At 38.4% G+C, this 13,925-nt stretch overlaps 1 protein-coding gene across 1 annotated transcript in view; it reads left to right on the top strand.

Annotated features, from left to right (window-relative positions):
• Positions 1–13,925, top strand: part of CLINT1 (clathrin interactor 1) — a 67,000-nt gene that overhangs the window by 32,524 nt on the left and 20,551 nt on the right. Inside the window, exons 2-6 of the mRNA XM_080988370.1 lie at positions 1,672–1,776; positions 2,334–2,430; positions 3,956–4,064; positions 4,946–5,110; positions 9,046–9,223. Coding sequence (XP_080844496.1) covers positions 1,672–1,776; positions 2,334–2,430; positions 3,956–4,064; positions 4,946–5,110; positions 9,046–9,223 — 654 coding nt within the window. The remainder of the gene's footprint in view (positions 1–1,671; positions 1,777–2,333; positions 2,431–3,955; positions 4,065–4,945; positions 5,111–9,045; positions 9,224–13,925) is intronic.

Below are 13,925 nucleotides of genomic sequence, written 5' to 3'. Positions count from 1 at the left end.
AGATGGAGGAGGGTCTGGAGGTGTGAGCCACAACTTCCTACTAAATCATAAGTTGAAGAATGGAAAACTTGGCAGGATTGAAAACTTGGAGACTGGCCAATAATTGCTAAGGTCTTCTAGATATACCCTGTATCAACTGAAATTTCAAGATCAGTAGCAAAAGGTTCCTAAATATAGCTTAGCAATTTCTTTGGACACTGGTGGAAGCTTCATTGAAGCCTCTACCTCTGGGTGGGAGAATCCATGAAAGCTCTCTTCAGCATATTTTTTCATATCGTAGTATAAATAGCTGTATACTCTGCAGAGTCTCTTTCCCCTTGTCCATCACACGTGTCTATAAAGGGCACATTATATATGAAGAAGCTTAAAGAGGACTAGGGAAAGCGTATTATATACAACACTGCATGCATTCCTGTGTGCAATGTAAATGGAAAAAATATTGCCACTTTCCCAGTAGCAAGGCTATCTGAAAGTACATCTCAGTTTCTTGCCAGTTTTTAGTGTAGAGGAATAAATGTGCTCGTTTTCTTCCTTTCCGAGTTGGGTGATGTCTCTTATTTCAGACTCAACGGCTCCAAAGTGACCCTGATTTTGAAATTCTCATGTGGCAATTCTCTCCCTTTCATTCTCCTAGTTGCCTACTCTGTGCAGCATAATATTCTGTGGGGACAAATCTGCCTTCTCATGTGTTTGCAAATTTTAAAGGCATATTAATTAGCCAGGTCTTTTTTTGTAAGGATTTAAGTGGAAATACAAGAAAAAGAAAAGGCTTAGTATTGGCCATAAGGTACTAAATGTAGTTGATACTAACCCATGGGTATGCAAACTAAGGCCCAGGGACCGGATCCGGCCCAATCACCTTCTCATTCCGGGCCACGGGTGGTCCAGGAATCAGCGTGTTTTTACAAGAGTAGAATGTGTCCTTTTATTTAAAATGCATCTCTCGGTTATTTGTGGGGCATAGGAATTCATTTATATATATTTTTTCCAAAATATAGTCCGGCCCCCTACAAGGTCTGAGGGACAGTGGACCAGCCCCCTGCTGAAAAAGTTTGCTGACCCCTGTAGTAAACCTTTCATTTTTGGTTCCTGCATTCATTTATTAATCCTTGTAGATGGTATTTAAGACTGTCTTTAGGTAAAGACTGGAGTTTGTATGGATTTTGCCCATGTTGTCCCACCTTTTTCAGGCTGTGATACTTGGTGCCTCTGCTTCAGTTCTTTTAATTTTGTTGGCAACTGCTACAATAAGACCTATTGTTTCATTTTCATCATAGGGTTGTTTCATTTGTTTCAGTTCTAGATGTGTGGCAAATAGCTGTAGCGTGCATGTGTTTATGTGTACAAGCAAAGTAACAATGGCCGGTCTTCAGTGGTTCAGTTTTACTTTTAATTTGTCCATAAGCCATATTTTATTGGAATGGTTCCAAGTCTAATGCAATCCTTAGTCTCTAAGCTATATTCTGGAAGGCTAATGGAAAAGCAAAACCTTCTTAAAGATAGTTAAATGTGTTGCGGTGTCCTCGGGGTACCTTCTCCACTAAAGATGTTTTCTTTCCCACCCTGTAGAGGTATCTCATTAAGGTACCCACTAGTGTCATTATTAAGTTTTCATGTGTTTCTCAGTTTTGATGCTAATCTTTATGCATGTGTTTAATTCTGTTTTTGCAGCACCAATGTGGTCATGAATTATTCAGAAATCGAGTCTAAGGTTCGAGAAGCAACCAACGATGATCCGTGGGGACCTTCAGGGCAACTCATGGGAGAGATTGCCAAGTAAGTGATAATTTGACTCAGCAGTGAAGGAAGGTACATCTTTATGCAGATATACATGTAAGAATTGTTCCTGCTTCACCACTTCTGAAGAATAAATGAGATGGAGAGATCAGTATTAATGGTACTTGGAATGATGGCCACAAGCAACTGTTTATTAAAACCTATTTTCACGAAGCATTGTAACTTGTAGGAGATAAGATTTCCTTCGGGTAGGGGTCTAGCAAAGCATTTTTCAGAAATACAAAATTAGGAAGTTGGTGCTCCTTCATAAATGCTTTCTCAAGAAGGGCAAATGAATGGCATGATGGGCTAAGATAACAAGGAACTTCTAGTTCTTCATTATTTCCGTTGTTGGGGGGGGGGAGAGAACTTATCAGCATTGCTAATCTAGTGAGTAATTCTGTATATGAAATACTTCTGAACAAATGTCAGTAGCTCTGTATTTGGGAATGAAGCTCTAATTTAGAGCAAGTCTGCCACCTGCTGTCAAATGCAGGTCCTAGCAGACCTTTCCTGAAAACAGCTAATTCCTCCTTTTGCCTTTCTTTTGTTTTTAGGGCTACCTTTATGTATGAACAGTTTCCAGAACTTATGAACATGCTTTGGACACGAATGCTGAAAGACAACAAAAAGAACTGGCGGAGAGTTTATAAAGTATGTATATAAAATTACTTTTTATGAGCTTCTTCAAGGTTTAATTTTGTTCTAAATATGGCACTTACTGAATGTTTTAATTTTACAACAGTGCCCTATTGTAATTAACTCAATTTTGTGCTATCATTAACATAATATCCATGCTAAATTTCACAGGTTTCCGGATCCTTTGTGTGCAGTTAGTACAAGCTTGATTTTAATCAAGTTGATTTTTCCTGTGTATGTTTTTAGAGAAGAGGTCTCTGTTGAAAAACAAGGATTTTCTTGGTTTTTCTCTACAAAGACTCTTTAATGAATGCCTTCTAGCAATTTTTATTTTTATTACTGTTTTAAATACTAAATAGAGGATTGTCTGTAATTTGATCTTTTAAAACTGGGAAATAACCCTTTTACTGGCCTACTAGTGAGACCCTCATTTTGATATTTGTTCTGAATGTCTCTTTTGCAACTCAGTTTACATTTGAAGCAATCTGGAAATGAGCACATACATTTATCACTAATACTTTTCACTCATTGTACTGGATTCCCCCCAATGCACAACTTTGCTAATTACATTTTATCTTGTAACTAACTGAAGAGAAAGCCAGTTACTTGTTCACCATAAAGTATTTGTTCCCTTGTGTTCTTTCAGCTGCATTTGCAATTAAATTCAGCATATGTATCACAATACATTTTTTTTCTGTTTCCTATAGTATTGAGAAGGGCCTTAAGACTTATAATATTGTACACTGAACATACTGTATTTAATTCTCAGGCAAGGTTACCCTCCATAGGTTTTACTATAGTAATTGTTTTCCCTGCAGCATAATATAAATTAATTTTTAATGCTATCATACATAGGATTTAACATTCTTAAGGATACTTGAAATTTATCTACTAGTTTCAGATCATTGCCATTTATAAACATGCATCTATTGGCATCCAAATGACTTATTTATGTATGATTTCAAAATCAAGGGAAAGCCTGGAAATTGCAGGAAGTTCACAAAATTAAAATACTTTTCAACTTTATTTTTGTTTTGAAGTTTGTTTAAATTTACCTGAAAATAGTGAGTTTCATACATCAACACATTTCCTGCAGAAAGCTACATAGATAAATTGCCATAAAAATGCTTTTAAATGGAAAAACACTTGGGAATAAGGCAATTGCAAAAAAAAAGAGACACAAAAGAAAATTGTTTCATTCTGTAGAGTTCAGGGTGTTTTTTTTCTTTCCTCCTTCTTCGTCTTAAATTGCCTTAACCATAATTTCCCCCTCCTGGAGAACATTCTTCAGGCAAATAACTTATGATTTAATGTTCTACATTTTTTGTCTTAGTGAGTAAATGCAGTTTTAAATTTGTACACTGTATTATGAGTGGTTCTTGCTTTAAGGAGCAACAATCTTCAAGGTGGCTTATTTAAATGGGAACAAATCCTGCTTTTGTTTACTAATTTTTGTGCATTTAGGCTTTTCTTTTTATTGCAGTTAAAAATACTGATGGCTTTTGTTCATGCAATAATAAGGTGCTTTGTATTTTTATAGTCTCTGCTGCTCCTATCTTACCTCATAAGGAATGGATCAGAGCGTGTTGTTACAAGTGCCAGAGAACACATTTATGATTTGCGATCCCTGGAAAATTACCACTTTGTAGGTGAGCGATAGAAAAATCTTATAAGCAAATTAAAACAGTAGTTGGAGTTGTCAGTCACCTGAACCAGCTTAGAAGCTTCCCCGCTCTAATTAGAATGTGACTGTTGCCGGTTGTGTGAAGAGTGCAGAATTCAAGACGTGGGACCCTAGAGTATTAATTAGTGAAGACAAGAACTTGCAGAAAAGACTGGCTAATAACAACAGAACCAACACAACATGAGTGTTCGGGTTTATATTAAAATATGCACTAGAGACTGGTCCCCTGTGGTGTGTGTAAAGGAATAGCTTTAATCATATGGGAAGAAAAGGTTAGAGCTCCAAAACATACACATCTGTTTGAAGCTGGGGGTTTTTCCCCTCCCACCAAATAATATTTACAGTGGAAAGGCAGCAAGGCCAGTGTGTGTTCTGAATAAGAAAGAGGCTTAGAGAAGTGAAGCAAATTTTAGTTTGTAGTGCACTCGGGCTGACAGCATTTTTAAAATACAGTTTTGAAGCAAGACAGAAATATAGCAATTAGTATTTTGAAGAAAAACTGCCTTCCCAAAAAGGTTGAGAGAGGAGGTTTCTTTAAATGGGTTAAAATTGACAGAAAATGTGTTTCTGTTTTTGAATCTTTTTTTAACTAATATTTTTAGTAGATCAGCAGCATTTAGGAAGCTTTCTAAGTTGACATTGTTTTCAAATGCTACCCCTTAGATTAAGATGAAATTTTGGTTATAAAAAAATTGTGCTGTTCACTCATTACCGAGAATTGCTTTGGAATACCATAACCTTAAAATATTTTGTGTTCTTTTTATATCTTATTTTTTTCCAGGATACTTAATGCTTGAGGTTAACTGCTTCTACTAAATGGCTTCTTTTTTATATATGCTCACACAGATGAGAATGGCAAAGACCAAGGTATAAATATACGTCAGAAGGTGAAAGAAATGGTAGAATTTGCCCAGGACGATGATAGACTTCGTGAAGAGAGGAAAAAAGCAAAGAAAAACAAAGATAAATACATTGGGGTTTCTTCAGACAGTGTTGGAGGATTCAGATACAGTGAGTACAGCACTGTAATCAGTAGTTGGCATATTGCAATGTTAGCTTGGTTTTGTGGATATGCTATAATAAATATATGTTCTTTAAAAAACATATGAGTGCCATCACCAATCTACATAGGTGTCATTATCTGAAGGAAGTAGACCTTCATATGATTGAACAGCGAGGGGAGATTAACAAATTAAATTAACAGCCTTTCCTTCAGATTGTAGAAGATGGAGAAAAGGGGAAGCAGGACTGCCCTATCAGCTTTGCTGAGAAACTAGCTCCTTCTAGCTCCTCTCTATGAACTGTTTCCACCAAAACGGGTCCTTATTGGAACTTCGTAACGTTAAGAAGCAGTGCCTGAGTTTATGTTTTTCCTTCTCCCCCCCCACTCTGATTCTTTTTGTGTTGTGTCTTTTTGGATTATCAGCCCAAGGGCAGGGGCTGTCTTGCTTTTATTGCTCTGAAAGCTTTTTCAGTGAGGAGGGAAGTAAAAAAGTTGCACACAGAGAGAAGTAACCTTAGTTCATAACAGAGGAGACGGTAAGTACCTGTTTTTCCGTGTACAAGACACCCCTATGTATAAGACGACCCCAATTTTTTTGAACCCAAAATTAAATCAATATTTTTAGGTTGTCAAAGTTGTTCAGCTTTTGGGGGGCAATAGCACTCAAAGTTGTTGATCGCCCTGCCAAAAACTGTATGAGACAACCCCCTCATGTTTGAGTCAAAAAATGGAAGAAAAAAATCGTCTTATACACAGAAAAATACAGTATATACTGGAAGAGGTTGGCATTAAGATTCCTTTCAAAATCCCTACAGTTGGCTAGATAAGGATAAGCTTATTGGATTCTCTGGCAATGCAGATTGTTTGTATCCAAACAGTGATTAGCTTCGGACTCTCCTAACAGTTGCTACTGCTGTCAAGTGTTTTGGACTGCAAACAAAGCTGTCTTCTCCCACCCCACTCTACTCAAGGGACCACTTCTCCATTATGCTCTCCTATGTGGCTCAGATGTCTCTGCGAATAAGACAATTACGTAGGCAAGCTGGCCGTGTGGATCTTTCCTATTTGTTGTTGTGACACATATGCATATGCACATACACATACTTTGTAGCACATGGGGTTGCACCAGGGGGAATACTTTTTCAGGGCAAAGTGTGGGGAGGGGGAGTGTAAAAAGGTCTAGAATTATTCAGCGTTGTGTGTGGAACAATATTGATCTCGAAACTGCAGATAATCTTTGTCTAACATTATAAGGCAACACTTTTGAACTAGTTTCCCCTGAGGCCTGTTTCTTATATTTACCATTGCAGCATGGGAGCTGCCTCTTTGTGGGCCAGTATCATCCCCAAAATGCTCATGCTCCAACCACAATGAACAGGAGTGACAGATTGTGTTGAAAGTCTTTGGCCTTTGGCTGTGGGAAGAAGAACCCATTGGAATCCTTCCTTATCTTGTAAAAACCCAATACAGGATATTTGAATAGGAGGCCAGCAAGTTTGGGGGGGGGGTTGTCCAGTGAGTTGTAGAGTATTTGAGTTACAGGTGTCTGTCTGCTAGCCAGAAGCTGTGGGGATCTACTCCCTGCAGTGAACTCCATCTCTGACAGAACAACTCGGTCCTTTCAAGGTAGCTGAACTATAGAAACTTGCTTATGCATATTCTGGGTTATACAACCCTTATTGCAATCCATTTCTCTATAGGACTCTGATGCCATGGTACAGTGGGGGGTATTATTAATAGAAAATGCATAGAAATTTTAGAAATGCATATTTAAATTTAAAATCTACAATGGAATGTTTAAACAACAGGAAACCCAAAATGATGATGATGATGATGATGATAATTTATTTATTTATACCCCGTCCATCTGGCTGGGTTTCCTCAGCTACTCTGGGCGGCTTCCAACCGAATATTAAAAAAAATACAGCGTCAGACATTAAAAACTTCCCTAAACAGGGCCGCCTTCAGTTGTCTTTTAAAATAAAATAGTTGTTTATTGCCTTGACATCTGCTGGGAGGGTGTTCCACAGGGCAGGCGCCACTACCAAGAAGGCCCTCTGCCTGGTTCCCTGTAACCTCACTTCTCTCAGCGAGGGAACCGCCAGAAAGCCCTCAGCGCTGGACCTGTGTCCGGGCTGGATGATGGGGGCTCCTTCAGGTATACAGGACCGAGGCCTTGCACCTGGGATAAAATTGAGCGGAGTAAGGCTGTTCACCTAGTTGAAAATACAATAATTTCAAATAGCTGAGCAAATAAAACGTCTTAAACTGGAACTATAAAGAATACAATGTCAGGCATACCTTCCTCAGAGGGGAACTGAGACTTGACGTGCCACCCCAGAAGCATCCCTCTCTTTCATACATGCATAATATCCTTCTTCTATAAAGGGAACATAGCTTGGGGATGTCCTGCTGTTGGGCTTTCCTTGGGCATCTGGTTGGCCACTGTGAGAAGAGGGTGGCAGACTAGATGGGCCACTGGCTTGCTCCAGGAACTTCTTATATTCTACCATGCATACAGAGCTTTCCCACTTATGTGAATGGCTTAGCCTTGCACCTGGGATTCCTAATGTGCTTTGAAGCAGCTGGGTTGTGGCTTGCTCATGTATATAAACTAGAGTGGGGTTTGCATATGTGTTATCGGGGTGAACTCACTATATGCACCATCATGGTTAGGAGTACGATACTCCTGATTTGAGTGGGTCACTGTGTGCAGGATAGTCCCCCTGAGAAGTTAGGTAGGTGGATGCCATGAATCAAGTTGGCTCAGATAATGGGAGCATTAACACAGAAGGTGAAACATAGAATCATAGAGCTGGAAAGGACCACAAGCGTCATCTAGTCCAACCCCTGCAATGCAGGAATCTTTTTGTCCAGTGTGGGGTTCAGACACACAGCCCTAAGGTTAAGAGTCTCATGCTCTACCAACTGAGCTATCTCACTAAGATGCCCAATCTGTATTTACAAGTCTGTAATATTCCTTTAGAATATTTGGTAAGCTAAGTCTCAGTTTTATTTAGGAATTCGATTAATGCTGGAGGCTTTGTAATGAGATAGTTTTAAAGCTTCAATATATTAGCTCTTATGATACTTTTTAATAAAACGTGCACACAGAAGATAAATGGAAGATTAAAATTTGTTATGGAATTCATAGAATCATAGAATTTTAGAGTTGGAAGGGATTCCGAGGGTCATCTAGTCCAGCTCTCTGTGGTGCTGGAATAATGCTAAGCTTTGCAAATGTGCTAGCAGTTTTAATACTGCACCAATTGAGACACTGTTTAAAGACAATTGAGCAATGCTGCCGTCTCATACTCTTAGTTAGCAGCTAGTTGGGGATACTTGGATCTCGGCATTATGAAGCAAATTTTGTTTAGGTGGCAAATTTTTGGTGGCGATACAATGTTGAGAAATTAAAGAGTCCCCAGTAACGCATAAGGGGATAAGATGCTGCCTTTTCCTTAATAGATTTAAAGAGCCTTTAAAATTGGTGATTGAGGCTAAACATATTGCCAGCTGTTTTCACACTTGTCTTGCAGGGTTTGGTACAACCTTCTGTATTCATGAGGTTTTGAAACATATACAGTCTCTGAAAGGTTTCCAGTTTTCTGTGGCAGCCTGGCTAGAAAACAAATCAGGTTCATTTCTCACAAGTTGCTCATAAAGCCAGGGTTCATTTCTTTAGGTGAGGGAAGCCTTTTAGCCTGCTCTTACAATGTCTGGTCTTATTCTGAAGTTCGATGCCTTGCCTTACAATTCGTCAACATCTTTTGAATACATTTTGGACAAATTAACTGTTGGCATAACATGCTTACTCTTGGTAATAATATTGCTGCAGCATCATGAAAGTTTCTGTTTGCTTTGAAAACTGTTAAAGGTCTGTTGACAAGAATTAGTGGCACTTTTGGTTAAATCTCCCCTCACTCTTTTTAATATTATTTAGATGAAAGATATGATACTGAGCCAAAGTCCAAGTGGGATGAAGAATGGGATAAAAACAAAGGCGGATTTCCATTCAGTGATAAGTTAGGTGAGCTGAGTGATAAAATTGGGAGCACAATTGATGACACCATCAGCAAGTTCCGGAGGAAAGACAGAGAGGATTCTCCAGAAAGATGCAGGTACTTACTTATTTTTACATTGTTTTACATTGTTGCTGTATTGGTTGTCCTTTTCATAACCTCTTTTTAGCTTTTGCCAGTTTCTTTCCTGTAATTGTAGGATAAGTTTGAAATCCTGAAAATGTTGGTTTTCATCTTTTAAGCATTATAGTCCTTATAGCTATGGAAGAATAAGCTGAAAACATATGGGCTGGCTTCCCCATGTGGTTTAAGCGTCTAAAAAAGGAATGGGTACCATCGTGAATCAGGCTGTGATTTCTTCACTTAGCATTGTGCCATCTCTTCTTCAGGGCCCCATGCTGTTCTATAAATTAAATTTAAGCACACTCATAGCTTGGAATTTGGTAGACCATTATCTAAACGAAAGGGTTCCTTCTGCCCATTGACCTAGTGGAGACTTACAAGGGAATGGAGCAAGACAAGATTTGCCTGTTTATCCCTACAAGTCCCTGCACCTCCTCCCATGTAATTAGAGAAGGTCCCCCAACCATCCACTATACATTAGGAGGAGTAAGAGGGAAATCAGCAAAAGTAATCTTCCCTCCTTCCATCAGTGTGAGCATTCCATGAGTACATTCCATGAATTTTGTAGATCCCACCCCTTTGTGTCCTAGAACACTTACTTTAGCCAATGAGAAGAATAGTTAAGCACATGGTTGTAATTTTTTGTGAATTTTTCTGGTCATAGCCTTGTAGATTTTCTAGCACAGAATTTAAGATTTTCTTCTTGTAGGTAATTTGTTGGGAAAATCTAGTCTTTCAGTGGCCAAAGTACCAAGAAGAAATTGTGCTGAAAGCAATGAAAATCTGGCTCTCTGAGTCAGCTAGAAGATTTGCAGCCTCCCTGGTAATCCAAGTTTTTAAATGTCCAAGAGACCCTATAAATCACAAGAAATAGGCTTTAGTTTGGATTCTGTTGTCCTTCTATCTCTTTTACATGTGCATACCTCTACAGTTGGATCCATTATTTCAGTAATAGGGGGTGTGACCATTCCTTGCAGGCGGGCAGCTAAACATAAAGCAGGCAATATGGAACAATTTAAGTGGACAACACATTACATGAGACATCCCAAATCTATGTAGCCCGCAACAATTCTAACTGCCTTCTGTAAAAACTGTTGAAGGAGTTTGCTAGCCTACAATTGTAAGGCTAATCAGGGCCCTATTGAATAGTTTATTAAAATTCCAATCATCTTGGCTTTCATTTAAAAAAAAAATCACTTTCAGATTGTTGCGTTTAGAAATGGCAAAAACTCTGGTGAAGTTTTCCATAGAGAAGCTGTTTGTTCTAACCAGGAAAGAGCCAATGCTTTCATTTGTCTCAACTGTAGTAGGGGCCTAATTTTGTCACTAGCAGTGAAATGGAGTGAAGGAGTATCTTGGGTTTTTTTAGATTATTAAGAGTGTACGGAGGAAAATAGCTACCTTTTTTGTTTTGATTGTGTCCAAGTCATAAAAGTTGAAAGATAGAACATTTTGCTACTTTCTCTTAGCCTAAAGAAATGGCTGCTTACTTTTCAGCTAACCTTTTCATAAAGTACAGTGGACACTTGTTTATGAGATCATTAAATGCCCTCTACATTAAAAGGAAAACATTTTGGAGGTTTTGCCTGCTGTGCAAACTCCAATAGTTGATCTGTTCAACAAGTGGATTGAACTTTATCGTCAGTAGATCAAACTGATACTTAATAGTTTCTGATACTGCTGTGGAAGCTTTTATACAAATCTCATCTGGATGAGATTAAAGCAGTAGGAGCTTTCATATATTTAATATTTTTCACAACAGCATGTTGGAAGAATAAAAAATTCATTAAGGTGCTAAAGTTGTACTTCTTTCCAGTGTCTTTTTTTTCTTTTTCTTTTGAAAGGTGAATTGATCTTGAGAGGGGAATTTAGCAGTGTATTAAATGTTAAACCAGATGTATCAAATCAGACTAAATCTACAATATATTCCACTGTTCTGAATCTTAATATGATGTGTGGGGATTTTTAAATGGCAACACACACTATTATTTGGGCCCTTTTCCCTGTTTCCATGGCTATATTTTTGTTTCTCTAACAAAATATAAGAGACAGTGTATTTTCATTTTACATGGAAATTTTAGGAATATACTCTCACAAGATGGATGTTTTTAGCTTTTATTTACTATAGCAGTGTATAGTACAAAGTGTGGGGGTGGAAATAACTCCTCTTGTCTTCACTTTGCGCCCTCTCCACCCACAGAAATATTGAACTTCATTCAGTTGAACATTTATTCAACATAATCTGAGAAAATTTTTACTATGTTTTGTAAGCATTATGCTTCTTTTTTTAAAAAAGAACAGAAATTATAAAAGAAAATCAAGTGTTGAAAGACCACACAATTGGTTTTTCTAAAGAATTTAAGTATGAAGAAAAATATGAGTGTATAAACTTACTCTTTAGCAGTATTTGTAGGAAATAACTTCTAGGGAGTACCTAATCTCAGGCTAACAGCCCACCACACAGTTTGCTAGGAAAAACAGAATGCAGACTAGAGAGATTCTAAGGACTGGAAAAGGAGACAGAAGCTCGGGAGCTGCACTAAAGAGGAGGGAACAACAGCTGCTCTTCGAATTCCAAGGATTATTACTTCATTCATTTGCTAAAAACATTGAAAGGTGGGAGCAACCAGGCTGGCTCTTCTCACAGAAATAACTTAGAAGCATCCTTGTACATTTTCCTTCACAATTTTTTTCTAGAGATTTTATTTTTTTAATGGCAACTCAGAGCTGACTCTGGGACTGGTACATCAGTACCAACTGTACCCATCTCTCAGTGGTCCCAGCTCTGCCATTGGAAGTTGGGGTATTGATGACTAGAGGCAGGGCCTTTTCGGTGATGGCATCCTAGCATCCTCAGTTGCTCACTGTTGATATAGGTGCAGGTCAAGACTGTTTTATTAGCATGATATTTTAATGAATGTCAATTTTAGGGGTTTGGGGGCTATCTGCTTTTAATTTTCTTCTCTTTTCGTATCAGTATTGTATTGGTTGTATTTGGTAATGATTTGATTATGTCATTAATTTGCTTTCATATGACTTCATACTCTGCCTCGGGAAAGATTTCTGAATTTACAGATGGGACAGGAATGAATAAGTAAAACCATTACATGGAATCTGGCAGTGTCTTACTTTGTGTGGGGGCAGCAAACCCAGAAACACTTGCTCTTCACCTCATTGGGGCTTGCGTTTCTGCGCAAACCCTCTTGAAAGGAAGAGAGTGTGCTCTGCAGCAGTGCTTGGCGAATTTATTCCCTCTACACTTGGTTGGGGCTGTTAGGCCCCCTTACTACTTTGCATCTGTAATCTCTGTTGGAATAGAAAATGAAATGCTGGGTATTTATGTTCACTGATCTTAATGAATTAAATGGCCTTTGCTGGCAAGCAGATAATATGCTGAGATGCAGTGGGAGGCATAACTAAGTAATAATAATAATGGGCAAAGCCTGAGCCATTGTTAGTGGAGAACAAAGGCTACCCCACAGAGCATACTGCAGTTTGTGTTACCTCCATGCTGACAACAAGACAGCCTTTCTGAAATTAGGTGACTCAGTGCTCTATTGCTTATTGAAACAGAGAAACCTTTCACAGTTATATTTCAAGTTACATTTGCATGTGTTATTCAACAGTGCATCTTGCCCTGTACCAATTGCATACCTTAATAATGAAAAACATCACACAATGTAAAAACTGTTTACCTTCCAAATAAAAGTACAGCTGTGGATAACATAATTTTGCTGGAGACTTAACCTGCCCCTTGCCGAAAACAATGGTCAAGTAATGACTTTTCAAAACAATTTATAAAGTTGCATATACGTAGGCCGAATGCAGTTTTAAGACTGGTTCCTTGCAAACTATGATATCCAAATCAGAAATCTGCCTCCAGTATGAATTTCCAAATTCCATTTCTTTGTTGGCCTCAACCATAGTATCTCTGCCAATACTAGCGTGGGTTCCTTCCTATCCTAACCATGGTTTCAAGTGCATTTGCAAACCCTGCTTAAGCTGCCATTAGCCTTAAAATTAGTTGCTGTTGGTGTAAATGTATTGCTAAATCATGATGAAGGCTGATGACAGAAAGGAAAAGGAATTGCACTGGAAGGTGGAAGATGGAAGATAAAGCCTGTTCTTCAGCTTGCCGGCCATGGTTTTGCAAGAAGCTGCTATCTGCTTCAGCTGTATGGAGGCAGACTTTGTGAGGTCTGCACAAACTTTATGAATATTGTAAATAGATAAATGTACACAGTTATTTATTTATTTATTGACAATATTTATAAATTCTGTGCAGACCTCACAAACATAAGAATGTTACACCAATAAGCATTGCATTTTTAAAAAAGTAACAACAGAATGAATAAGACAACTTGTTGGGGGGGGACCCACTGTCATAGGGCAAGCTGGTTCTGTTGGTGACAGATTTGGGAGGTGGGCAGGGAGATGCCACAGTGGGAGCTGGATGAAGACAGTCCCTCAAGCTTCTTTTTTGTTCACCCTATTCAGGGCAAGATTTAGTCTATATTAATAGAATACGGACTTTTGAAATTGCCCCTTCCTGATCCCCAATATACTAGGATCTTATGCTGCTTCCAAAGAAAAGGTTGGGCTTTAAAATTTTGCGGAAAGGAAATTCTAAAGCAGGGTATGACTTCCAAGCACATTTTGTGCAGTATACACAGCAGGT

This window comes from Podarcis pityusensis (assembly GCF_964106645.2).
Source record: "Podarcis pityusensis genome assembly, chromosome: 2".
In the NCBI taxonomy this organism is placed as follows: domain Eukaryota; kingdom Metazoa; phylum Chordata; class Lepidosauria; order Squamata; family Lacertidae; genus Podarcis; species Podarcis pityusensis.
Note: the sequence above shows the minus strand (reverse complement) of the source record. Positions and strands in the feature narration are given on the sequence as shown.